Below are 26,944 nucleotides of genomic sequence, written 5' to 3' on the forward strand. Positions count from 1 at the left end.
TTTTTATATGTGAAATGTAATCTGCAGTTCCTTATGTGGAAAGTGCAACGTGGCTGTAGTGCTTTAGTTTAACTGACTTTCTAGTTACATTTTACATAATTAAATAAACTTCGACATTTCAAGGGCAAAGAAACTGCTGTACCTGCTACATGAATAGTACAGAAAAAGACTTGTGTCCTCCTGTAAAATAATACACTGGCGTCAATGGAATATTGTTTTGAAACAGACTTAGAGGAATGTTTAATTGTACAGAAGTACTCCCTTTCTTGCAACAATTTCAATGTTTCTCTCCCCCTTTTTAATTTTTTTAAAGGAAAAAATATGATTGAAATAATTCTATCCCCCTTCAGTTGCCAAAGGTGACTAAAATTTGTTCTCTGATCCTACAGATTTGAAAAGAGTATTGGTGCAGATGTGTCATCAGAAAATAAATGGATGAGTGTTTTGAGAAACAGGAAAATGTTTCTAAGCTTTTATTAAAGGACATCCAGGTGCACATCTCATATATTTGTTTTGTTTATTTAATATTTTTTTATCTTGATGCTACTTCTATTTAAAGGAAAGTGTCAGCTTATCAAACAAAAATAAACTAAAAGGTTTAGTCATTTCTGGTATTACAGTGGTTTGCAAACACATTTTCCTGTTTTGAAAAAGGGATCAAACAGGAAACATAAAAGGCCTCGATCCTACAAGCATACAAGTAACTTTATATAAATGAGTATTCCCACCTAGTTCAATGGGCATGGCAAACTCTGCTATAAATTAATGTTTTATTCCATTCTCTCGATTGAAGTGGAGAAACAAGACAGCTATGTGAAAGTGTACATTTTCATGGAGAAAGACAATGCTCTACAATTCTAGCTCCACTTAATTTTAATTGTACTTCGATTTTCAAAATACACCTTGAGGTGCTCATACAGTAAAGGCAATTCAAATACAGTATTACAAAATAAACCATCATGCAACCAGCACATCAGGACCATTAGGATTATCAGTAGGTCTCCCTCACAAACATCTAGCAGGGATGACAGAATTCTGCCCAAATAAGGGGGGAAAAAGCAGCTTCAGCCTTCCCCGGGGTCGGCCAGAGCATGGGGGAGGGAGGCTTGGGCAGCATGCTGATCCTGCCTTCCCCTGGCAGGCCAGAGCATACTTACTTGGGTGGCCATGGTGGGGTGGGTGCTTTCACACCCTTCGCATGCCACTATGTATGGGCCTGTTCCAGTTTATACTATTACAATTCCATGCTCTTTAAAAAAAAAAAAAAAAAAAAAAAAAAAAAGCAGCGCAGTCTTCTGAAAACCTGACCTTTACATGTGAAAAGTATTACAGTGATGTACAGCCAACAGACTAAAATACTCATGCCATAAAAATTAAAGGAAAAAATATAAGATCGAAGCAGAATCTCTCAGCCTTTGCAACAACAAAACATTCAGGACATCTCAGATAGTTTACAGAAGCAGGCAGAAGTGTTTGGAATCTAAACCATTTCCAATATTACAGCCCAATTTATTTGCCAGACTAACCCAGATTTTAAAATGTCATTATGGCCAAGGAATGGAATTTGAACTGAAAACTGCCTTTGCAACTCTAACTGCAGAAGAAATGAAACTAATACAAGCATCAACATCCTATCTAATTAGAAATATTTCCTATAAGTTCATTTTCACTTTGTAGAAATTTTTAATTAGCATAAATTAATGCACAGTTTCTCTCACTAGCAGCTGCTAAGTGTCAGTACTTCCCAGGAGAGGCCAGGCCAGAGCATGAAAACAATGTAATGCAAATATGAGACCAGCCTCTCATGTGCTGAAATATTACAAGGCACTCAAGATGATTTAATTATATATGTATGTTTTTAGGATGGAGGGGTGGAGGAGAGGAGCAGCTCTTTTTCATGAACCAAATGCTAAGCTCCACATTATACACTTACCATTTATTCTTGGTATAGAAAATCTGGTAGGAATTCTGCCCATATAAAAAAAACTCAGAGACAGTAATATGTATGTGTATTAATAGGCCCCGATCATAAAAGTTACTTTCCCCCCCCATTGCCTGGTTTAAAGTGTGTTACAAACTTATCATTTGGATGAGGCTCCTTCAAAGGATCATGAAGATTCTATATAAATCTGGGCCCAGTTTCAGGACTCTGGGTCAGTTTATGGTTTCAAATAAAAACTATAATTTTTCTATAAAACCTATTAGTTTCAAATTAAGTTCATGTTGAATTTTTCTATCAATTTCAGAAATACTTAAGTTCCCTATATCACTTATCTGCATGCCAAACATTCTGGAGTTTGTTCAGTCTGAAACCACACCAATACTCAGGGGATCCACCGCTAACATGGACCGAAACAAAATAAAATTTTGAAATGAACCCCTGTACACTAACACTGAAGCAATTTACACCCCTTTAACAGGAAACTTAGTGCTATGGCGAAAATCCCAGATACTTACAGGGTCGCAAGATGGCGGGCAGCCGCCAGCAGCCTGTTAGGGACAGAAAGCCTCAAAAGCAAAGCTTTTCTAAAGGGGCCACACTGTGTTTTTGGGGTCTTTTGGCTTAACTTTCGGGGTCCTTCCCTGCTCCCCTTCCCCCCCCCCCCCCCGCAACAACTTTGGTCTCCCTCCCCAACAGATTTTTTCCTGTTTTTTTTTTTTTTTTTTTTTTTGAGGGGGGGAGGTGTTCAGTATTTTTTTGTTAAACCATCTGGCAACCCTAATTATGGTCTGTGACCATGAGGTTCCAAAATAAGAGGAGGAGTAACGGTAGTTCGAATTAGGAGCTTTAATTCAAACTACCTAGTCCGTGCCGCGTGTAGCCACGGGCAGGTAGTTCGAACTACCGGGCATTTAAAAATGGCAGCGCCCAGGAACATACAAATAAAGCCCGGGATATTTAAATCCCGGGCTTCATTTGCAAGTTCGAATGCCTACATTAGCCACCCAAGTTCGAACTAGGGTGGCAGTGTAGACATACCCATACAGATTAGCTAAGCTAAACTTTTTTTTAACAACATCCAACATAGCACATAACTTTGGAATTTACTTGTTAAAAACAAAACAAAAAAGTATCACACTTTTATACTGCATAGAGAGAGTCTCGAAGAATGATGCATTGCAAAGTTGAGCCACATTGTTCTTCAGACATATACATATCATTTTCTCCCAATAAGTAGTTTTCCTTATAAGGTTTCGTTCTTGCAGCTACGCCCCTGCCCTCATCATCTTCTTGCTCTGCGTATACTTGCCACGTTTTCCTTTTTTACCCAGGAAACAAATTTCTTCAAAATATTCCCAGATAAGATCTCCTTTACACAAAGAAGCCATGACAGTTTTTCTCTGGCAAAAGTGTGGGGGACGTAGCAAGCTGTGTTTGCACTGAATAATGTCTTCCTTTTTCATTCCAGTCCACTTCAATGTTCCTTTCTATGCTGTTTCCATCCTTTCCTATCTATTGTGTGTCTGTCTAAAGATAGTGTGTTAACTAACTCTACCATGCTTGGCCTAGGTTCATCACCACATAAGCACAGAACAAAAACAATTCTATCCAGCCTGTGTTTGTCTTTGCACATGTTTCTCAGCATACTAACAGAAATGGAAATCCCAGAACTTTCAAGGTGCAAGAGCTGGTTGTTCGATTGGACAAACATTAATTCATTTTTATGAGACTAAGGGCTTGTCTACACTACCGAGAAGATCGAAGCTGCCGCAGTCTGGAAGTGGGTGACAAGGGAGGGATCCCGTGAGGATTACCTGTTCTGTTCCCTCCCTCTGGGGCATCTGGTATTGGCCATTGTCAGCTGGCCATTGTCTAGATAGACCATTGGTCTGACCCAGTATGGCCATTCTTATGTTCTTAGCCCATCTTCCGGGTTCATATTAATGGGTCTAGTGAAGACATGCTATTTCAAACTGAGAGGGCGCTCCCGTCAGCACTGGTAGTCCTACTCCTACAAAGAGAAAGGGAAGTCGAAGGGAGAGTGTGCTCCTGTCAAACTCCCACTATGTGGACAGCAACAAAATGTGATTTAAGATACTTTAACTCCAGCTATGCAGTTAACGTAGCTAGAGTTGCATATCTTAATTCAGACTTACCCACTAGTGCAGACCTAACACGTTTGTGATAAGAGTTAATTGTAATTTATTTTTAAATGAGAAATTTAGTATTTCATTTAAAAAAAATCCAATGAAAATCAGATTTTTTTTTTAATTTTAAAAAAGTCATTGAATGGAACAGAGTGAGCTGAATTGGATTGAACTGACATTTTCAACATTCTTGTTGGCTATTAAAATGTAACTCATTGTTGATACAGTAATTAGAATTGAGCACCCAATTTTTTTCATTATGCTATCAACGGCAGATACACTAGATTTATTTTTTAAGTGCTCTTCTTTTCTGTCACCCTATACCTAGCAATGAAGAAGATGGAGTGTTCCATTATTTCTGCCTTCTGAAACACCAGAGAGGATGGCTTCAGAATTGGAGTTTTCCTTTCTGACACTTTGCAAAAAATCAAATTATTTTCTGTTATGCATTCTTGGATGATCTTCAGAAATTCCTGTGCCCCTCCTGTGAAAGAACAGCTGAGAATGCACACATCTTAGCCCTTGCATTGAAATCATTTTTGTCTATAAAGGGCCTGGCAATTGCTATGTGGGTGCTACTGACAGGCTCATTAGCCAACTGAAATTTTATTTTCTAGTGCCTTAGCTTAGGCTCCAGTCCAGAGCAATGAACTATGCAAATGTCTTCAACAGTTGCCTGTCCCCTCTAGCTTTATATAATGGGTGGGATCAGTAACAGGCAACATTCTTATGTGCCGTACTAGTTTGCATTATTTTTAGATGTAATATATTTATGAAGAACATCTTGCTGTGATAAAGAGTAAGTATGAAGTTGCATAACATCTAGCATTAGCTTCCCAATGTCATTGATCCAGTAAATGGGAATGAGTCAAAAAACTAGGTGACCTCAGTTATTTTGCTTCTTTTACTGGCCCACTAGCGCTCCCATTTGTATCATCAAGGGGATGCTATACAACCCATCGTTTCCCCTAACCCTTCCCCCACCTCAGACTTTTGCTTGACTAAGGATTCGGTTAGTTGCTTGCTTTTGTGATAAGTCTATTCTTTCAAAAGATTTTGTAGCTTTTTTTGAACATGTAGTTTAAAGTGTTGAATAATTAGATACTTCTTAATGAAGAAAATGTGAATATAAAGCCTTGAAATAACATGCTTTTTTGCATCTGCATAAAAAAATATATATTTGTGTAGATATTTGATTTGTCACTGCTTATAAAAGCCAGAAAAAAGTGTTCAATAGAACATTTTTGACTGCACTAGAAAAATGTTTGTGATCCTTATGCCCACCTCTAATAATACCAGAACAGCCAAATTAAATACTTCATATTACTGTTCTATATAGAATGTTCTGGAAACATCCAGTTCACCAAAAAGGGAAGGCAGTTTGGACTGATCTTCTGTATGACTAGAGAACAGACATAGACAAAAAAAAATCCAAACTGAAACTAAAGAAAAGAACATCAAAAGTGATGGGTTTTATGTGTGTTAGTTACCAAAATTTTCAAATTTTGGTCAGAATATTTTTATCTTTAAAAAGACAGCTAATTAGACCTTCCTCCCAACACACACAAGGAGATTTTTGAATCCACAGGAACAAAGCAACAAAGTTATTACAATTTAGAATATTTAAAATAAAAATATGACTTAATACTCTTTCATTGAATCTATGGAATAAGATGAAAAAAAAACCTCCCTAAAATTAGCAAAATGCAACACATTTCCTTTTTGCATAATAATTATGTAGACACTGCCCCAAAACCAGGTATGCAACATGGGGCCCTCTCACTAAGGACTGACTCAAGCTGGGCACCAGCTCATGGTCATGCCCATTTTGACTCAACCTTGCCAGTGTAGCCTTTTAAGTAGAGGATTAGAATTCTAGAAGAATTCAGTACAGGTCTTGCAAAACAAACATCTGAGTTAAATTTAAGAAAGTACCTGAACTGGTGTTTCTCACTCTTCCGGTCTTGCAGGGAACACTTCTCTAAGACATCTTGGATCAATGGGGACTGCTGCCTGTGTGTTTTGGGGAATGGCAGGGTTCCCATATGGCTAAACATATCACAAGATCTAATGGGAATGGCCCCCTTTTTCTTCCTTGGTAGAGTGCCATGGATAGAAATATCTTGATAGGAGTCCAAGTGATGCTCAGCCAGGGGAGGCTTGCTGCTCAAAAGATCCATAGAAGAAGCCAGTGAGAACTGATGGTTCACCTGCATGTTTCTGGGGAGACTTGCAAGTTTTCCAGCAGCTATCATTCTCAGCTCTGAAATACAAAAAAATTGTCCAGAGTTCATCAATTGCTGTCATTTTTAATGAAATTAAATATCATTAGCTGTTGTCTCTATTAATATTGCACTTCTTATATTAGAAGACAGATAATGTATTTGATGTTCAAATACGTACTAAATTATAATCTAATCTCATAGGTCCCAAACCCACAAATTATTATACACATGTGCTTAACCTTTATGCAGGTGAATAGCCCCACTGAAATAACTGGCAACCACAAATATTCATGTCTGCAAGATCTGGACCATAATCTGTGAATAGCTGCAAGATTTGTTTTATCTATTGTTTCACCCTCAGTGGTCAGGAACCATTCCATTTTGAAGGTCAAATATCAATCTGGAATCATTAACTGAAACTAAACTATCAGGAAAAAAAAAACCCAAACAACATACTGACCAAGGCTCAGTTTAAAAGAGACTGCAAATCGAAGTCAGGAATAGACACTACAGACCTTGTTAAGTAATGAGCATATTAAAGAATATTTGTAATAGTTTGTAAATGATTTTATCCAAGAGATAAGGAGAAGAAACTATTAAAATTCTTTTTTGTAGTATATGCAGCCCCATTGAGTTAAATTTACTGTGGATATAAGTGGGATGCAACTCCATTCGAGTTAGTGGAGTTGTATGCTTTACACTAAAGGTGAATTTGGTTAATTATAGCCTGGCCTACAATAGAGAAGTGTCTCCAGAATAAGTCTGCCAACATGAACAAAATTACAAATGCTTGGTGTTAAGTCATTGGGTTGGATTCTGGTTAGTGTAGCCAGATGTCCAGTTTTGAACCGGACAGTCCAGCCTTTGAGCTTTCTGTTCGGGAAACAAATTGAGAAAATATACATGTCCGGTATTTTCTAAATAAGATGTAATGCAGATAGGGTTGCCAGGTGTCCGGTATTCACCCGGACAGTCTGGTATTTTCGGCTCCTGCCTGGTAAAAAATTCAGAGAATACCGGACACCTGAGATGTTGGGTATTCTCTAAATTTTTCCCTAGCCAGGAGGGGAAAATGCCGGGCACCTGGCAACCCTACAAACACTCAGCACCCGGCCTCCACCCACCCCCAGCCCCTCTCTGGCCCCCGACCCCGGCTCCCATGCTTACCTGGTTCACAAGGCTGCCGGCACAAAATGGCTGCCGGCCAAAAGACCTGGGGGAAGCAATGCTTCCCCTGGGTCTTAGCGCTCAACCTCTCCTCTGTTCCTATCCCTGCATTTAAAGGGGACATGCTCTTTTAATGCTGTTTTATTTTCCTTTTTTTTGGCTTAAGTCCTTGGAGTCTTTTTTTTTTTTTTTTTTTGCTCGACAACTTTGGTTCCCCTCCCCTTCAACAAAATTTTTTCCCAGTGTGTTTTTTTGAGGGGGGGATTGGCAGAGGGGGTGTCGGTATTTTTGTTTCAACCATCTGGCAACCCTAAGTGTAGATTAAGTGTGTCTGGTATTTTTGTTGAAACCATCTGGCAACCCTAAATCTGGTTCCCTGACAAGGCCGCTTTCTGCCACTACAAATACAAAGTAGCATCAACTGACTACTGAGGGATACCTCAGATTTAGGGGAATCCACAGGTCCTATAGTGACAGCTACACTGGCTCTATGTCTCACTATGGCTCTGTGGTTCACTATCTACATCTAGCCCCAATATCAGGACTTTGCCAGAGTGCTGTTGCATGCAGTTCAATCATCTCCAATCCTCTCTGAAGGTTACTGCTACCAGGCATAAAATTTAGACCAACAAGCTGAACTCAGTCACATTGGAGCTCAGCACTTAAAATGACCTTCGCTCTCTTCTCTTCAGGTGTCCCATGTGACAAAGGCCTCAGATACAGTTGAGAATCTAGCCATGGACTCCATAAATATGTCAGTAACAGGACAGACTCCATCCCACCTTTTATTATCTGTAATTACAGCAAGGTATTTATGGTAGGAACTTGATGACATCACTCACAATGTGAAAGTGAAAAATTCCATGTGCTAAGGCTCGGTAGAATTGCTGTTGCATGCTATGTAATGTTTATGAGAAGTGGTGCTCTTGCAGATTAAAGATTTCAAGATTTTTTTCTGACAGGTTATTATATGATCACCTTGACGCGACCACTAAATCTCAAACCCTCCTGTTGTTTACATCTTCAGAATGTGGTTTGGGCAGCCATTCTACCTGGGACATCAAAGGGACTGCATGTTCATTTAAAATTTAACTGTGTTGTGCAGGTTGCTTTGCCTTTTTGATTACCCATGCCAACAAAACTGGTTCATGGTTGGGTCCAAAACAGAAGATGCCGGATAGATATATTGGGCCAGATTCTCAGCTGGAGTGAACTGGTATAACTCCATTGGTCCATATACTAAGTATAATATTAAGACAAAAAAGTTAACTATTCACAGTCAGAGTCAAAACAAAGAAAAAAAAGGCACTCTCAAAACTTACGCTAACATTGAGTCCAGGACCTTAATGGAGTTAGGCCTTAAGACCCATATTCACTGGACTTTGGAAGTTCCAGCCTAATCTGCCCACTTTGCACACACACAACCAATTTTTGGAATTGCCTCTGATTTTACACCCCAGGAAGTACTTACCACCTTCATAAAAAGCCTTAAGACTGATAAATGCAAAAGTATGATTACAGTAAATGTTCTTTCCTCATTCTCCTTAACTCAAACACTGAGGGATTTTCTTCAAATTTGCTAGTAAATTCATCTCTGGGCTGAGAAAGATTATGAAGTTGCAATGTAACTTCAGCGTTAGTTTCAGCTACTAACAAAAATCTATGATACACAGATTTCAGACCACTTCCTATCAAGGGCGGATTTACAATGAAACATACTGTGCCCTGGCATGCCTCTTTCCCCCTCCCCCGCAACGACATGGGGCCCCCAGAGTTAGGCATTCAGTACTGGGTCTGGAAAACCCTCCTCCCTGCACAGAGGGCGGCTGCTCTTGTGGGCGGAGGGGGAGGCAGTCCCTCTACAGAGAGGGCTGTGGGGAGAGGGGGAAGAGGAGGGAGCAGGAAGGAACATTTGACAAGTTCAGCAATATTGACAATTGAAAGCACCTCTTTACAAAATATTACTTATGATGGCTTCATTGACAATTTTGTAAAGAAAAAGTATGGAAAGAAAGCTAGCTGAATTGGTTTTTCAAATTGAGTAAGTTTCTTCAGAGGAAGTTAACTTTTATTTTTCCATTCGTGCGTCATCTATACTTTTTTTTTATTTAACACATTTTTCATGTTGGCTTAATGCAAATACAAACTTTCATCTACACTAGAAGTTCTCAAACCGTGCTCTGAGACCTCCATTTAGGTGGACTGAGGAAGTGGGTTGTTTTTTTTTTTTTTTTTTTAAATATAAAGCGCTGTTATCCAAAGCACTTTACAATAGGTAGCTAAAGATACAAACAGTATTTGGAAAGATCAGTAAGTGGTTCATCAAGACCCCCAGCAATTTCCAAGTGGTTTATGAAAAAAAAAATTAGACTACAGAAACAATCAAGGTGCCTCGTGCCTTCTTGTCTGGTTCCCGGGGGGGAGGGGGGGAGCAAAATATTAAGCTGAGCACAGGGCCCCTCTAACTCTAAACCTGCCACTGCTTCTTATGTAGTAATATCTAGAGAAAGGATCACCCATCTCCTCCAATGACTTCCATTATAAAAGATATTAAATTCTAAAATAAACCTGTCTTGTTCCCCAGAAATAAGTTATCAGGTTTACTTTTCTGAACCATGAATTTGTTACTTTACATTTTAAAGCACTTTCACCCCACACATCAGCTATATCCTAAGACCCGTTTTAAAATGTAAACATCTTGTCAGGATATACAAGTCCATCTTTTAGATATTTAAATTCACATTTAGGTACATTTCAACACATAAAAGTGTTGTTTACAACACAATTGTTTTCCCCCCTCAAAAGGTCTACTCAGTCTATCTACAATCTAGCATGCCTGCTAGCATCCTCACCTAGGGTCAGAGATAGGACTTGCTACTCCTTGATGGACTCCTAAAAGCAAGTCAAAATTCAGCAACATTACTAGAATAGTCAGCTCAGTAATGCAAATTGCTAAGTTATCTGCCAGATTTCTCTTTGGCTGCATGTCAACGCTCCAAGAAATGAGCCCCCTTTTCAGCTGGAGATCCTGGAATGTTTCAGTGTATGGTTCAAGCAGGAATGCTTGAAATTACTGTAGATGCAGTTCTACAAACTACACATTATTAGAGTACACTCTTTGCCTGACAAAACAGGTTCAATCAGCATCTGGCAGAATGAGTCAATATATTAGAGTGTTTCTGAACAAAAAAGGGGCTGGAATCCAGTTCTGAATGCTGCTGCTTGATTACATCAGTCACACTAGAGTAAAAGCCTGGGAAATGGTCTAGCTTGCTTCTATTTAGGACAGAACTAAAAGTGACTTAATGATAAATCTAGGGTAGAAGCTCTGTATTTTCATCTATCTGTCCCCTTTACTGCCCCTTCATTCCATAATCAGACTAAAAGACCACTTCTGATCATCTGTGAAGCAATTGGCCTGAGTCGCCAACAGAAAAAAACAAAACAAAAAAAAGACTGTGGGTCATGATCTCAGCTAATGGATAAGATGTTTTCCAGATTCTGTGCATGGATTTTGAAGGGACCCTTTTCATTATATTGTAAACAGAGGGAGCAGAGACCAAGAGATCGTTACATGACCATGTACATTAATGATTGTGGATGCATTGGAAAATTTTGTAGTGTGATCGGAAACAGAGTGAAGGCACTTGTCTGCTGGCAAAACCAACAATATTGCATTTCAATATGGAAAGATTCAATTCACATAATTGCTCAACCCAATATATGCCTTAACAATACCTAGGAAGGGAGTGTTATTCAAAAAAACAATCTTGACTCTGATTTGGGAATAAACATGTAAACATTATGGTTCGATCTGCCTTTTTGAAACAGCCCACCCACCTGAGAGAGGTAATCTGAACCTTCTCTGACTTACGTCAGAGGACTTTTGGGGGAAGAACAATAAGACTAATGGGCTGTGTCTACACTGGCGCGATCTTGCGCCAAAGTGGCTGCTTTTGTGCAAAAACGTGCTGCCTGTCTACACTGGCGGGGAGTTCTTGCGCAAGAACACTGACGTTCTAATGTGTGAAATCAGTGCTTCTTGCGCAAGAACTATGATGCTCCCACTCAGGAATAAGCCCTCTTGCGCAAGAGGCCAGTGTAGACAGGCAACATTAATTTCTTGCGCAAGAAAGCCCGATGGTTAAAATGGCCATCGGAGCTTTCTTGCGCCCATTTTAACCATCGGAGCTTTACACTGGCATGGATGCTCTCGTGCAAAAGCACATCTCTTGCGCAAAGGCACATGCCAGTGTAGACGGTCTCTTGCACAAATACTTTAACACAAGACGTAGCCATGGTGAAAACTGTAACTACAGTCTGTCCAGATGAAAATCTCTAATTTGGCCACAGAAGTTAGATTTACTCATCTGAAAAAGTCAGTTGTGGCCACAAAAGCTCAAGATAACATCTACATGCTTTGTTAGTCTTTAAGGTATTGCTAGACTAGTCATTGTTTTTTAAGTTTGCCCTTTTTGTATTAATGAAATCCCTATTTATAGCCTGATTCAAATCCTATGAAGGCAAAGAGAGTCTTTTCCACTTATTTCAAAGGGCTCAAGATATGTATGAACATTGATTCACATCACTCTCTAGTTCTGCTCCAAAGCTCATCATATGGAAAGACTTTAGTGGGGAGTTTGTATTAGACTCTCAGGATGAATGACTTATTCGGATTGGTTGTACAATCAAGGATACTAACTTCCTTCCTTATCTCAGCTTTGTCCCTCACTGCTCCCTCTAAGAAGTATGGAGGAGCGTAATAGGTGCACCCAATTCAAGAAAGCAAACTATTCTGGGACATTTTAATGGACACATTCAATGTAAAGCACACACCAGTTTGGAGATGTTTTACTTACAATAATATTAGAGATTACTTGTAACAATAGTACTGTAACTAAGATTACAGGGGAAAAAATATTTTTCAAATTGTTTACTCTCCACAATTGTAAGCACTTTGAAAATGGTGAAAGTGACAATACACAATATATGGTCAGCCAAGGCCTTGATCCTGAAATTGAATTGGCACTGTCAGCCTTCTGCCCTCAAGTGAAGGACCCCTGCACAGTCAATGGTAGAATCAAGGCTTTTGGTTTTCCTACTGTTGGTTTGGGTGTTTGCACAGCAAGAGGGAAGAACCACATATTTAGAAAATAGGAAAAGGTAACAACCCACAGAAGCTGGCAGGTGGCTTGGAAAGATGGAGTAACTGAAAACTATTTTGAACTTTAAAAAAAAATAGATGTTGTCATGTTGATTGTCTCCCTAACAGGGAATACACATTTTAGTTAAAGTCAAACAAGTATTCTTGCACAAAGAAGTGTTTCCATAAAATTATCTGTGATTTAAAAATTCCTGCATATTAACAGCCTATGATACAGGTGTTATAAAATTAATTGGTACTCTAGAAAACTGGCTTGAAGGCTTTGAAAAGAATACAAAGGTTCAGGAAATCCATAACCCTCTTATGATAAAAGGAGGTAAGTGGGAGAAAGCACTTGCAAGAGTTCAAAGGATCTAAACTTCTATCAGTAACAAGCCTGAGTCTGCCAAGCATCAAACACATGAGATTACAGACAGACCACTCCTGAAAAGCTGTCAAACTTACTTACAGTTAAAAAAAGGTAATTAATCCTTATCCTATATTATAAACTCACAACCTATTTGAATAGTTTTATAGCCATTATTCTGAGTCAGACAAAAGCATATGAATAAAGATGACTTTGTTTACTCAATATTAATTTCAAATTAAAAAAATACAACTGTGGCAAGCTGATGTTTCATACTAAATTTTAGCTCACCTTTTTAAAAAAAGGGTTACTAAACAAATCGTCATTGTTGGTCAGTAACATTTCAGATCAGTCTCTCATTACATCATTTCATTAGAGTCACAATAATTGACTGCAAACTAAATTTGATTTTTGTTTAAAAATTAATTAATACATAAATATTTCGGATACTTCAATTTTAAGTGTTTTTTTGGGGGGAGGAGGGAGATTGTTAGTAATTTAACTTGTAACTCAATCACGCACAAAATATCTGTTACATCATGAACATTTCTATGATGAATATTTTTTAAAAATTTCTCAGTCAAATCCTGAAGTCCTTACTAAAAAGGTCTTTCTACAAGATTCTGAAAATCTGAACAATTCCCAGAAGGCACTGGATACCCTCAAATCCCAATGAAGTGAAGCCTTTAATTTTTACAAAATCTGAACATTCCCACTGATTTCTATTTGCCTAAATCACAAAAACTTGGATTCTATCCCCAGCTCTACCATGACATGCTCTTATGTGTCTTGGAGATGTCACTTCACCTTTTCTTCAATTTCCACATCTATAAATTGCCTTAAGATTATGAATTAAGAAAGCTATATAAAAGCTAAGCATTAAGTATTGCTAACTAGGACTCTGTTAAAAACAAACAAACTAAGTATCCCAATTAGTCCTTTGTACTATACAATTCCCTGGCAATGTTACCAACACCAGATAAGGAAATATGACAGAGTCAAACAGTGCAACTGCTCATTGATCTTGAATGACATCCGCCAATAAACACCTTAGATTTGGGATAATAAAAATTCTTTTGGATCCAGAACTTTACTATATCCCTGAAGATAAAATGAGAGTATTTCTCAGCTAGCTTTTCCAGTGTAAATCTCTGTTACAGAATCCCTGGGAAACAATTAGTACAGTTGGGGTGTAGACTGTCAATAAACCAAATTGTAAACGGTGTACGTTGGAAACCACTTCAAGCCAGGCGATGTGGCCGCAGTAGCCCTAGTTCCAGCACCTATGCTATTTCCTCTCTCTACAGACACACAAACCGACCATCTCTGGAGCATGGGAAAGCCATTTATTGTTATATGGTACTCAGGATTTCTCCGAGTTCCCAGGCACCTGAACTATTTCAATCACAGATCTTTCCAAATAAACATATCACTCTTCTGTCTTACACTACCAATAAATAGGTTTATTTAAAAAAAAACAGTAACAGGTCAGGACTGGAAGCTGCATCTTTGCATCGGCTCCGCCCTAAAGAAACCACAAGTGCGTAATCAATAACCCATCTCGTTAGCGACTTGACACCCGGCAGCGTTGTATCTTTCCTAAGTCTGCTGCGCGCCACAAGACCCTAGACGCCCCAGCTGCCTTTAACTTTTAAAGCAATCACCATCCTTTACCCATCTTTGATTGTGGACTGAAACCGTTTCTACCGAGCCCTTTCCCGGCGGATCTAAACTCCGAAATCGCCTCTTCGACTCCAACAACTAAAATCGAGAGCAGCCGGAGTTCAGAGCTAGCAGAGTTTAGGATGAGTCACTCTGAGCTCTCCCCCGGGAGGCAAACACAACCAGCCATTCATTCCCCAGCCAACAAAGAAGAGGAGCAATGTTGTCAACACAGTTACACAGCGGGCTGCTACTGCTCCTTCTCCGCTAGTTTTCAGAGAGGCTGGTTGCAAAAGTTTGTCTCCTCGAACTGTCCTACCTCCAGCTGAGCCCCAAAGCAGCTGAACCTCCTGATAAAGTAATCAGGGCAACTCCCTGCAAACTAGGAACACTCCGCTCCCCCCCTTCAACTATTAGAACGAATCGAGCTGGTTTTACACACACGCAGCGTCCAGCAGGGTTTGGACAAAGCTCTCCGCTCCGATCTCTTGTCCAAACGCCACCTCCGTCCGCTCAAAGCACATTAGTGGGGATAATTATGGATGCAAATTCCAAGGCATCGTCATCGCCATAGTAACACTATTCATGGAGTCCGCGGCTGTTCATTCTAGAGACTCCCCAATCTCCATAGTAGTCCCCTAACCGTGCCCCGGTCGGACCCTTGGCACCATCCCGGGACTGGCAAACGCACAGAGGAGACCGCGGTGGGACGCTGGGAAGGCTCCTGGTTACAGTGGCCTGTCGCTTTGCGCCGCTCAAAGTCAGACAAGTAACAGCGAGCGGGCCACTCACCCTCTTCCGCGGGGGGCGGGCTACCCCAGCAGGTAGATCTCCCGGCGACACCAGCAGGACTTTGAACTGAATCCTGCGAGTCTTCTGCAGCCCGGCGCGTCACAGCGCAGCAGCTGCAGGCACCGCTCTGAGAGAGGCTCGCGCGGTGATTTACTACTCTCCAGCCACTCCCCTGGGCCGGCGAGTCAGGCTCCATCTCGCCGAACCCCCCACGTCAATGCTATTTACATGCGGTGACCTCCCGTTGCCCTTTTCCATGGATTTGAGAACTTTAACTTCTCCCTGTTAAGATCCCGACCGCTGAACTGATTTGTCACGTCCTAGTACTGCCTGTCGTGGGCCAGCGAAACGCCTCCTGCCCCTTCCTTCCCCGTTAACTTAATTATATTTGGCAGCTATTGTTGCTCCTATCCAGACATGGGGGCTATACTTTGCCCTATGAGGTGTGTTCCCTTTGAGACAAAAGCCACCTACCTGTAGTGGTTGCGACCCAGAGGAGATGTGGGGGTGCAATAATCAGACAGCTTTTTCCTCTCGCTAAATTAACAAGGGCTCAAATTAACTGAGAAAAGCCTGAAAGCCACATAGGCAGAGATCAGTCTGCTCCCAAATGTGTCCCTCCTCCACCTCATTAATCTTCCCGTTGTGCCAATGCACTTGCACCTGTACACATAGCCCGTTCATCCTGCCCTGGCTTCCCAAGCTAGCATCCCTTTTACAGCTTGTTTAATCTCAGATGTGCCCTCCTCCTGCTGAGGGAATTCCTTTGCAGGTTGCACCACTCTGCGATTCCCAGCTACCATCACTTCTTCAGCATCACCTGAGGCCACCGCTATCTCAACGCCCACTTTGTTGGGAGGGCAGGGGACTGGATTCGATGACCCCTTGTGATCCTTTCCAGTTCTAGTGTTCTATGATTTGTTGAATTACTTATTTTTATGCTTTGATCACTGCAGCCCTCTCCTGTGCTAGTCTATTCATAACACAGCAACATGCCTGCCAGAAGCAACCTACCTGTTCATAGTAGGGAGGGGCAATGTAAAGGTTCTGGGGGGCAAGTAAACACCACACAGAAGTTTTCAAGCTGGGGAACATGCCACCCTAGGTTTGAATGGTGATACCAGGTAGCTCTGGTCACCTCCAGGCCACCCAGCCTGTCTGGGTTTGGGGGCTGCAAACAAAAAATATGGGAACTTTAGGGGGTAGCCAAGTTAGTTTGTACAGGATAAACTTAAAAACAACAAATAGTCTGGTAGCACTTTATAGACTAACAAAACAGGTAGTTGGTATCATGAGCTTTCATGGCCATGTTTTGTTAGTCTATAAAGTGCTACCAGACTATTTGTTGGGGTTTTTTTAACTTTAAAAAATATGGGGAGTTACCACGTGCCTCCTTTCCCATGCACCGCTTTTGAATTAGCTTCTTACCTCTAGATATAACATTCAGGTCAAGTATGCCCATGTTTCCTTTTGGACTTGTCAGCAACCCCTTCGAATTTGAGGGCGATTGTCTTCCATAAGGTGATAGCCAGTTATCCCCGGTGGATCTGTAGGTGGCTAATGAGGGTAATACAGGAGCAACAGATCTTGACACAGTTGAGGCAGACATGTCCCAGTGGAAGGGGCTGATCCACAGAGAATAGCTATGTCCTGACTAGTCTCAGTGACCAAGTTTAGGTCATAAGCAAAGGCTACAGCCACTTGAGTAAAGGGCCTGAAGCTTTTGGGTTCAATGCTGGCTAGCGCTGATGTCACATTTACTCTCTGAGTACACCATTTATCCCTTTCCTCTGATTGAATTGTGCAATTCTCCCCCAATTAGACCAGATCCTAAAGCCTGTGCACTAACCAGCAGGTCTGACTGGATTCAGTAATTGTGGTTCTTCCCCTTGTTCCCAGTGGATTATAGAAACACAAAGCTGCTTTCGTAGTCCAAACAAGACTATTTATTTAGCCACAGAATAAAGCAGACAAGAGGAGAGGGATTTTTAAAAGTACAGAGTTGCTTGCTTGCTCATTCGACTTGGTCCTGGTCAAGTCTGTCTTCCTCCAGACTCCTGACCTCTGGGTCTCAGTCTGCTCCCTGTTCTGGAGGACCTCTCTCTAAATGCAGACAAAAGTTTTCATCTCGAGTTTCCTGAAGGTTTTTTGCCTTCTATCCAAACCCTACTGGTGAGCTCAGCAGGGTGTCTGGAATTTGAACTTGAAAGCCAATGGCTCTTCCACTGACCCTCAAGTGTTGGTAGATAGAGAGCTCAATTAAGCCATTATCATATTTTCCTGCATATGTGCTAACAGCTTTTTCTTGAATTAACCTAATGTATTACAATAAACCTCTTATAACAACCAGACAATCATATAGGACTTACAGTATTCATAAATTATTACGGTTACCTTCAAATCCAGCATTGACCCAATCAGCGGATTATTGCTTAGATGCAAAGATAGGTATATCACTCTTCACCCTGAAAGATCTTCCTTGAACTGCTACTTTTTTCAAAGACATGCTCGCATTTCATTCTCGATCCATTCACTTTTCCAATTCAATATCCCTCTTTTTCTCCTTTGTAGAAGTGTCTCCAGATATCCAGAACTATTTTGCTAATATTGTTATTTGTCTTTCTTTTAATGTATATGGCACAAATCTAAGGACTTGCTTATCATTTTCCTAATAATGTTGCGGCAGTCTGGGAAGAGCCATCTTTGCCTTACCAGACAGAGTATTTAATTGATTGCTAGTGGCTGTTTCTTTTTTTAAAATATTTTATGTGCTATTTCTAAACTTTTCATTTCAACTGAAGTCTACCCCTTTTATTGTCTCTTTCCTTTCTTCCCAGAAGCTATTCCAATGGGCTCTCCTTTTGTAACTTCTTTATAAGCTTCCCATATAATGTTGTTGGAATTTTATCTATTTACATTTATTTTAAACTATTTTTGGGCCTTGTCTTAAATTATCTAAATGATAAATAATTAGCAAAAGATTATTCATGTTCTGGGACCTCTTTGTGCCACAGCAGAAAGCAGAACATGTTCACTCCAAACCAATTATCCAATGTCAGATTATAAAAGAGACAAGATTAGAATATATAATCAGTCATAGTGTATAGGTGGTGAACTTGAAATCCCTGGATAGAGGATTTAATTCCTGAGAGTCATCAAGAATAACCCAACTTCAGAGGCTTATTTTTATGCATTATCCTGAAAATTTATCTGTCTCCAATCAGACAGATAAAGAATAAAAACAAACTACAGTAGACTTCCGCTAATTCGGACCTTTAGGATCCAGGGGGTGCCGGATTATCGGATATGCCGGAGTATCGGGAGGTACTCCAGCACGGGAGGCTGTGACGGGTCTCGGGGTGGGGGATTGGCAGGGAATGGTGTGGCATGGGGCAAACCCTCCGCCATTTTGCAGGGAGGTGGGGGAAGCCGTGCAGCCGCCGGCGACAGGCCATCTGGGGCTCCAAGCGGCAGTGGCAATTTGGGGAAGTGGCAGGGCAGAGCAGCTGGGGTGCTGCTGGGTTGGTCCCGCAGCGCTGTCCCTCATCTAAGCGGCGCTGCGGGACCAACCCGGCAGCACCCCAGCTGCTCTGCCTGCAGCTTCTCCAAGTCCGCCGCTCGTCAGTTTCAGCAGAGGTGAACTTGGGGAAGCTGCGAGCAGAGCAGCTGGGGTGCTGCCCGGTTGGTCCTGCAGCGCTGCCCCTCACCCACCTGCTCGGCACCCGGCAGCATCCCAGCTGCTCTGCTCTGCAGCTTCCCCAAGTCTGCCACTCGTCAGTTTCAGCAGCGGCAGCGGCGGACTTGGGGAAGCAGCATGAAGCAAAGCAGCTGAGGTGCTGCCGGGTGCCGAGCAGGGGGGTGAGGGGCAGCGCTGCAGGACCAACCAGGCAGCACCCCAACTGCTCTGCTCCACACCGCTTCCCTAAGTCCGCCGCTGGTCAGTTTCAGCAATGGCAGCAGCAGACATGGGGAAGAGACACGGAGCCGCTCCAATTGTCCAGCTGGCTGTAGCACTTCCGGGTTCCAGTTGGTGCCGGACTATTGGGAGTGCTGGACCACTGGATGCCAGACAATTGGAGAATATTACACTTGACATTTCAAAATGTTCTGCGGAAAGTATTCCTAACACATTTGTTTTTGCAAAAGCGGCAAGGAGTCCTGTGGTACCTTATAGACTAACTGAAGTGTTGAAGCATCAGCTTTCATGGGCAAAGACCCACTTCGTCAGATGCATGTCATGACGAAGTGGGTATTTGCCCATGAAAGCTTATGCTCCAACACTTCGGTTAGTCTATAAGATGCCACAGGACTCCTTGCCGTTTTTGCAGATTCAGACTAACACTACGGCTACCCCTCAGATACTTGACGTTTGTTTTTGTTGCCTTCCCAAAGCATCCTCATTTTTGTTTGCCTAGCTACAAGCCTGAGCAATTCTAGGACATGCTCACTGGTAGAATTGCCACATAGCTTGTGAAACAAACAATATAAATGCCAGAGACAAGAGGGGAGACTTTGGGCTTGTCTACGCTACAGGAACTATACCTTCACAGCTGTGGTGAAGTAGCTATGCTGGCATAACTCCACAGTATATAGAAGGGTTTTTTAGGACCACCAACTGCCAAAGCAACTGTAGTTAGTTCAGCTGAAGCATTTTTTGTTGACCTAGTTGAATCATTGTTAGGCCAGCAACACTACATTGCTCAGGGGGGTGCATTTTTCACACATCGAGCATTGTAGCTATGTCAACCTAACACTAAGTATAGCCCAGTCCTTTACAAATATGTAAGGGTACGTCTACATTTGCTCCCTAGTTCGGACTAGGGATGCAAATGCAGACGAGCGAAGTAGCTAATGCAGCTGGGATTTAAATATCCCGTGCTCCATTAGCACGATCTCGCCGGCGCGCTAGTTCGAATCACAGCTGATTCAAACCAGGAAGTGCGTGCCGGGACGCGTTAATTCGAACCAAACCCCTTGGTTCGAACTAACGTTACTCTTCAAAAAATGAGGAGTAACGTTAGTTCGAACCAAGAGCTTTGGTTGGAACTAACGCGTCCCAGTGCGCACTTCCTGGTTCAAATCAGCTGTGATTCGAACCAGCGCACCGGCGAGATCGTGCTAATGGAGCGCGGGATATTTAAATCCCAGCTGCATTAGCTACTTCGCTCGTCTGCATTTGCATCCCTAGTCTGAACTAGGGAGCAAATGTAGACATACCCTAAAAGAATAAAGTTGCTCACATCATACTGAAATCTCTTCTCCTATCCATGGCTAGTTTTATGAGGGGTAAGACCTACAACCACTGTTAGGGCTTACTCACAACAATCCCTGTCATATTGATGGGTGAACAGAACTCATCAGCTTCATGTGGCTATCTTTCTGGAAAATACTAATACTACCTCCCTTTAAAACTAGGCTAATAGAAAAAGGAAACTTTCTGAAACCATAAACAAAACTCAGACAACTCTGGCTGGAAACGGAAGCTGGTCTCTGGCCTGGTGATACAGATCACAACCACTAGGTCAATTACGCAAAATAAAAAGAACACACATCAGAAAAAATACCTTTTAAGGAGCACAAGCACAGAAGGGCTGTGTCTAGACTGCAAGTTTTTCCGCAAAATCATTCGATTTTGCGGAAAAACTTGCCAGCTGTCTACACTGGCCGCTTGAATTTCCGGAAAAGCACTGACGATCTTCTGTAAAATCATCAGTGCTTTTCCGGAAATACTGTGCTGCTCCTGTTCAGCCAAAAGTCTTTTTCCGAAAGACTTTTGCACGAAAGGGCCATTGTAGACAGCATAGTAGTATTTTCCGCAAAAAAGCCCCGATCGCGAAAATGGCGATCGGGGCTTTTTTGCGGAAAACCACGTCTAGATTGGCCATGGACGCTTTTCCGCAAAAAGTGCTTTTGTGGAAAAGCATCCTGCCAATCTAGATGTGCTTTTCCGAAAATGCTTTTAATGGAAAACTTTTCCGTTAAAAGCATTTTCAGAAATTCATTCCAGTATAGACGTAGCCAAGGATTGGGAAAAGGAGTATATGTGCACTTTTGTGTTTCTTTATGATATGTGTAAAGAAGGCCTACATTTTGTAATAGTTCTTATTCTGTTTGTTTTTACATTAGAAACTTAGGTCTTCTCCATGCTGGAAAATTCTACTGTCACTGAGACTTAGTGAAAAGATAACATTACATGATTCATGACAGTGAAAAAACAAGTTTTTGAGAAAGGAAGGGATTTTTAGTAAAACTTTTGGTTTTTTGTTACTTCTATTTAACTTCACTGAATAACATTTTTAGAAGAGGAAGCCTTTATTAAATATTTGATACGCCCATCTTCTCAACTAAAGTTCACAATAAACAGTGTTTCAGACATCCAGAAGGTCTTCTAGTGAAATCTAAGACCGGATTTGACATTTCTGATAATTCTGAGATTAAAAAAATAAAAATTGAAAATAAACCTACGTAGCAATTTTACAGTTCTGCAGCCCCAGCTGAAGTCAGTTGATCCAGGCCAGCCAAAGGCATAGCCATAAGGGACTTAGGCCTTATCTATACTAACCTCCATTGTCAATCTAATCTATGCCACTTCAGTTATGCAAATAGCATATCTGAAGTTGATGTACTTACCACTGCATCTTGTGCATGGTAAGGTCAGCAGGGACTGCTCTCTCGTCAATGCCAACTACTCTTTTCATCTTAGTAGAATATTGGTGTTGATGGGAGAGTGCTCAGCAATCAATTTATCATGTCTATGCAGATGCAATACATTGACAGCGAATCAATCATTGCAGCGTTGATACCCAATGTGGTGAAAACAAGCCCTTTCCCAGTGGTTCTTATCTAAGGGTGTGTCTAGACTACATGCCTCCTTCGACGGAGGCATGTAGATTAGCCAGATCGGAAGAGGGAAATGAAGCCGCGATTAAAATAATCGCGGCTTCATTTAAATTTAAATGGCTGCCCCGATCTGCCGATCAGCTGTTTGTCGGCAGATCGGGGCAGTCTGGACGCGATGCGCCGACAAAGAAGCCTTTCTTCATCGGCACAGGTAAGCCTCGTGAAACCAGGTTTACTTGTGCCGATGAAGAAAGGCTTCTTTGTCGGCGCATCGCGTCCAGACTGCCCCGATCTGCCAACAAACAGCTGATCGGCAGATCGGGGCAGCCATTTAAATTTAAATGAAGCCGCGATTATTTTAATCGCGGCTTCATTTCCCTCTTCCGATCTGGCTAATCTACATACCTCCGTCGAAGGAGGCATGTAGTCTAGACACACCCTAAGATCCATCAGATTTCCCCAGAAATTACCATGGATCTCCTGGACCCTTCGTGAGAAATTCTTAGTTGTTTAAATGAGTGAATTTCAATTAGCTCCAATTATTTCAGCTAAGAATCTGGATCTACAGTCTAGAATTTGACAGAAGCTGCCATCGGGAAAAAGATGTGGTCAAAAGATAATCTTGTAGTCAATATACTGGATTCTGATTCAGAAGTTAAATGATAACATTGAAGTATACTGTACTACTTTTTTATAGCCGACCAGCTGTTTGAAAATTACCAGTGTTGGTTTAGTGTGTTTCACTGCAATGTCTTTCTACAATTTTGAGTATTGAGAGCTCTCAGCCCTTGAATTGCAGGTTTCAATGAACCCAAAAAACTCACGGAAAATTAGGTCAGAAGCACCGAGCTTTGCCTGGTACCAGCATAAAACCACAAATCAGCCCAGATTCACTAAAACACTTTAGAGTTATTCTAGAAATTGCTGTGAAAGGTTTAAAAATGTTTCCATATATCCAAACTGACTTTTGAATGGGCGATGAAACAAGAAAGTGGGTAAGATTTGGCTGGCTTGTTCATATATTATATAGCCTAGATACAATCCTTAACCAGCACATCCATCATTATTGCTCAGGCGAGAGGATTATGGCAAGAGTGCAAGACTTAAGAGTGAGGAGAAATGAGTTATATGTTTGGCTTTATATGAAATCATTGAACTTTCTTATGGTTCCATTTGCTGCTCTAAACTACTTGCCTCATGGTGGTGCTGTGAAGTTCTATCTGTTGTAGCAAATTATAAAAGTATCAGATGGAAGGTGCAAGGGAAGTGCAAAATATTTCTCTCTCAGCATAGGAGAACATTTCTTGCCATTTTGACTGGAACGATTCTGCTACTGTTTCATGGAAACAGGAAAAACAGGAAAAATATGCCTCAGCATCAAATCAGTTTTATGAGGTGAACTGGTCTCTACTGATGGATTTAATTGTTCTGCAAATTTCCAGGCAGTGTAATTTATGTATGACTAGCTCATGATTTTTTAAAATTGTCATGTTTTTATGAATAAGATCTAGGAAATGAGTATAGATTTCCTTTACAACATGGTTGGGTGGTAAATATTGGGGATGTTGACTTGACATTATTATAAATGCTAAGATTACTCAGGTCTGAGTCATATTCTTTTCCTGATAGTTTTATTCCATTTTCAGAGGAAGCTGAAAAATGTTCAACTATAGATGTAATTACACTAGGATGTGGGAAGATATCTATGTAGACATTTTCAGAGGTTTACATATAGAAGTTTTCAAAGGGAGTTTTGCCTTCTTGAGAACCACTGGCTCTGGCACTCGATCTGATGCTGATGCTCTGTCAGCAGCACTGGATGCCTTGAGTTTAACACTGGTCCTACAATTGAAAGGCAACTTCTTTTGCTGTTATATATATGGTCATGCCAATTTTCTTCCACAATTTGATCTGAGGAAGTGGGTCTGTCCCACGAAAGCTCATCACCTAATAAACCATCTTGTTAGTCTTTAAAGTGCTACATAGTCTTGTCTTTTGTTTCATATGTACCCTAGATTCTGTAATGTCCATGCCAACTCATCTGATAAAGTGGGTTTTACCCACAAAAGCTCATGCCCTAATAAATGTGGGTATGTCTACACTACCCCGCTAGTTCGAACTAGCGGGGTAATGTAGGCATACCGCACTTGCAAATGAAGCCCGGGATTTGAATTTCCCGGGCTTCATTTGCATAAGCGGGGAGCCACCATTTTTAAATCCCCGCTGGTTCGAACCCCGTGTAGCGCGGCTACACGGGGCTCGAACTAGGTAGTTCGGACTAGGTTCCTATTCCGAACTACCGGTACACCTCGTGGAACTAGGAATCCTAGTCCGAACTACCTAGTTCGAGCCCCGTGTAGCTGCGCTACACGGGGTTCGAACCAGCGGGGATTTAAAAATGGCGGCTCCCCAGGAAATTCAAATCCCGGGCTTCATTTGCAAGTGCGGTATGCCTACATTACCCTCCTAGTTCGAACTAGGAGGGTAGTGTAGACATACCCTGTGTTAGTCTCTAAGGGTATGTCTACACTACAGTGTTATTTCGAAATAGCTTATTTTGAAATAACGCGTCTACACACAAAATGCATTTTGAAATAGCATTTTGCTACTTCAAAATAGCATGTCCACACTGAGTAGACTCTGAATCGCATTTAAGGCTGGCCGGAACCAGTTCCGGCAGGGCACCAGGTCAGGATTTACTGTGTGGGGCTGCTGCCTGAAGCTATCTGAGGTCTATGCTTAAAGGGACACCCCCCTACCCACGGACAGCCAGTTCTCAGGGTTCCCTGCTTGCTTGTCTACCTCAATGAGGGACAGCAAAGCATTTTTGTCTCTGCATGCTCTGGTTGCCCTCACTCGGGACACCACAGCACTCTGCAACATGGAGCCAGAGCTGCCCCTGTCACTCTGGTGCTTCTCTTGGACGCGTTGCTGCAAGCCTGGCTGCACTTTCTGCAGGCTGCCATCCGGGAGGTCCATCGGGGGGCTGTCAGTATCCATGACGCCCTGCGGGAGAGCTTCCACCCTGAGGAGCACTAAGAGCCTCCTTGGTCTGCCCCACTGGAGCCTTGTGCCTCATTCCTCCTTCATGTCCTTTCACTTACCCCTCCCTAACTCCCCTTCCTGATGTCAAATAAAATACATGTATTTTCATGAACACAAACTGTCTTTATTTAACAAAACGGGCGGGGGTGGGGGAATGAAACTCTGTTGAGACGGGGGAAAGGAGGTGGGAGAGGGGAGAAGAGAGGGTTGGAGAGGGGAGGGGGAAACCTGGGAGGAGGGAGCTGGAAGGGGGAAGCAAGGGAAAGAAGGGGGAGGGGATGCACAGTGCTCAGGGGTGGGAGGGTCTCGCCGGACCAACTTGATTGTCATGCAAACCTGTTCCTGGGTTTGCATGTGGCCTTTGGTGGCCAGGCTGGCAGCTATCCTGCCATAGATGGCCGCGTCCCTCCGTCTAGTGAGGAGATCATGGACGTTGGGAGCATCCCCCCCAAACCTGAATAAGGTCCCTGATCTCCACCCTGGACCAGGAAGGCGCCCATCTTCTCTGGGCCCTGGCAGGCTCCTGGGAGCTGGCAGACTGCTCCTGGGGAGTGGTGGAGGGCTGGCTGGCAGTGGCTTGCTGGCTCATGTTTTGGGGCCACTGGGCCAGGGTTGGAGCTGGCAGGCTTGAAGCTGGCATAGGAACTATGGCCAGAGTCTACCCCTTTAAGGACTCTGGGGAGGGAGAAAGGAAAAGAAGTATTCTTGATTGAGGCTGGAGTGGCCACCAGGGCACCCTGGGAAGGCTGGAAGCCCCCTATTTCGAAGTAAGTATGTACACAGCACTTATTTCGAAATAGCTATTTTGAATTTGGTGTTATTCTTCATAGAATGAGGTTTACCAAATTCGAAATAAGCGCTCCGCTATTTATTTAGAAATTTATTGCAAAATAGCGGTTTGGCTGTGTAGACGCTAGGAAAGTTATTTCAAAATAAGGGCTATTATTTCAAAATAACTTTGCTGTGTAGACATACCCTAAGGTGCCACAGGACTCCTCATTGTTTTTGAGTTAATGCAGTGCATGTCAAGATATTAAGCCATAAAATAAGAGAAAATCAACTTAATTGATGACTAGCTACCCAACTTCCTGTCATGGCAATTGAAAATAGGAAACAAAATCTGTGTCTTTCCTGATACTTGTCTCTTGATACATTCATGTCATCCGAGTGCTTATTTGGTACTGTGCCTTTAATAGGAAATTGCCAGCTCCCTTTAATGATGAGCCTGAACTTGTAAAGTGCTGTCCTTCTTCAGCTCTCACCAAAATCCCTAGGAGTTGTGGTGCTCCACGTTTCACACTAATGAGCGATAGGTACAGCAGCAGCTAGAAAGTTTAGGAAGAAATTCTCTCTGTGGACAGTGTACCAAATATTATGGACACTTGGAAGATCCAATGATTATTTATCAATGCTATAAAGATTATAAAAGGAAAAGCTATGTTGCACTTTAAAGACTAACAAGATGGTTTAATCTTGTTAGTCTTTAACGTGCTACATAGTTTTTCCTTTTGTTTTAGCAAGATCAAACTAACACGGCTACCTCTCTACTACTATTCAACATAAAGATTATAGGTATCTTTCTGGGCTAGGGATTGTATACTGGCTCCATGGGGG

General features: G+C 41.9%; 1 protein-coding gene across 4 annotated transcripts in view; it reads right to left on the reverse strand.

The window, feature by feature from the left end:
* BCAR3 (BCAR3 adaptor protein, NSP family member) overlaps window positions 1–26,944 on the reverse strand; it is a 125,223-nt gene that overhangs the window by 77,872 nt on the left and 20,407 nt on the right. The window contains exons 1-2 of one of the 4 annotated variants that reach the window (XM_006114151.4): window positions 15,446–15,807; window positions 6,025–6,352 (exon numbers count right to left, since the gene is read on the reverse strand). In XM_006114151.4, coding sequence (XP_006114213.2) covers window positions 6,025–6,352; window positions 15,446–15,641 — 524 coding nt within the window. In that variant the 5' untranslated portion in view covers window positions 15,642–15,807. Of the gene's footprint in view, window positions 1–6,024; window positions 6,353–14,665; window positions 14,975–15,095; window positions 15,415–15,445; window positions 15,808–26,944 lie in introns of those variants that run through there. The other 3 variants (XM_006114152.4, XM_006114150.4, XM_006114148.4) reach the window with 3 other exon arrangements.

The sequence above is a fragment of the Pelodiscus sinensis genome, chromosome 9 (assembly GCF_049634645.1).
Source record: "Pelodiscus sinensis isolate JC-2024 chromosome 9, ASM4963464v1, whole genome shotgun sequence".
Lineage (NCBI taxonomy): Eukaryota > Metazoa > Chordata > Testudines > Trionychidae > Pelodiscus > Pelodiscus sinensis.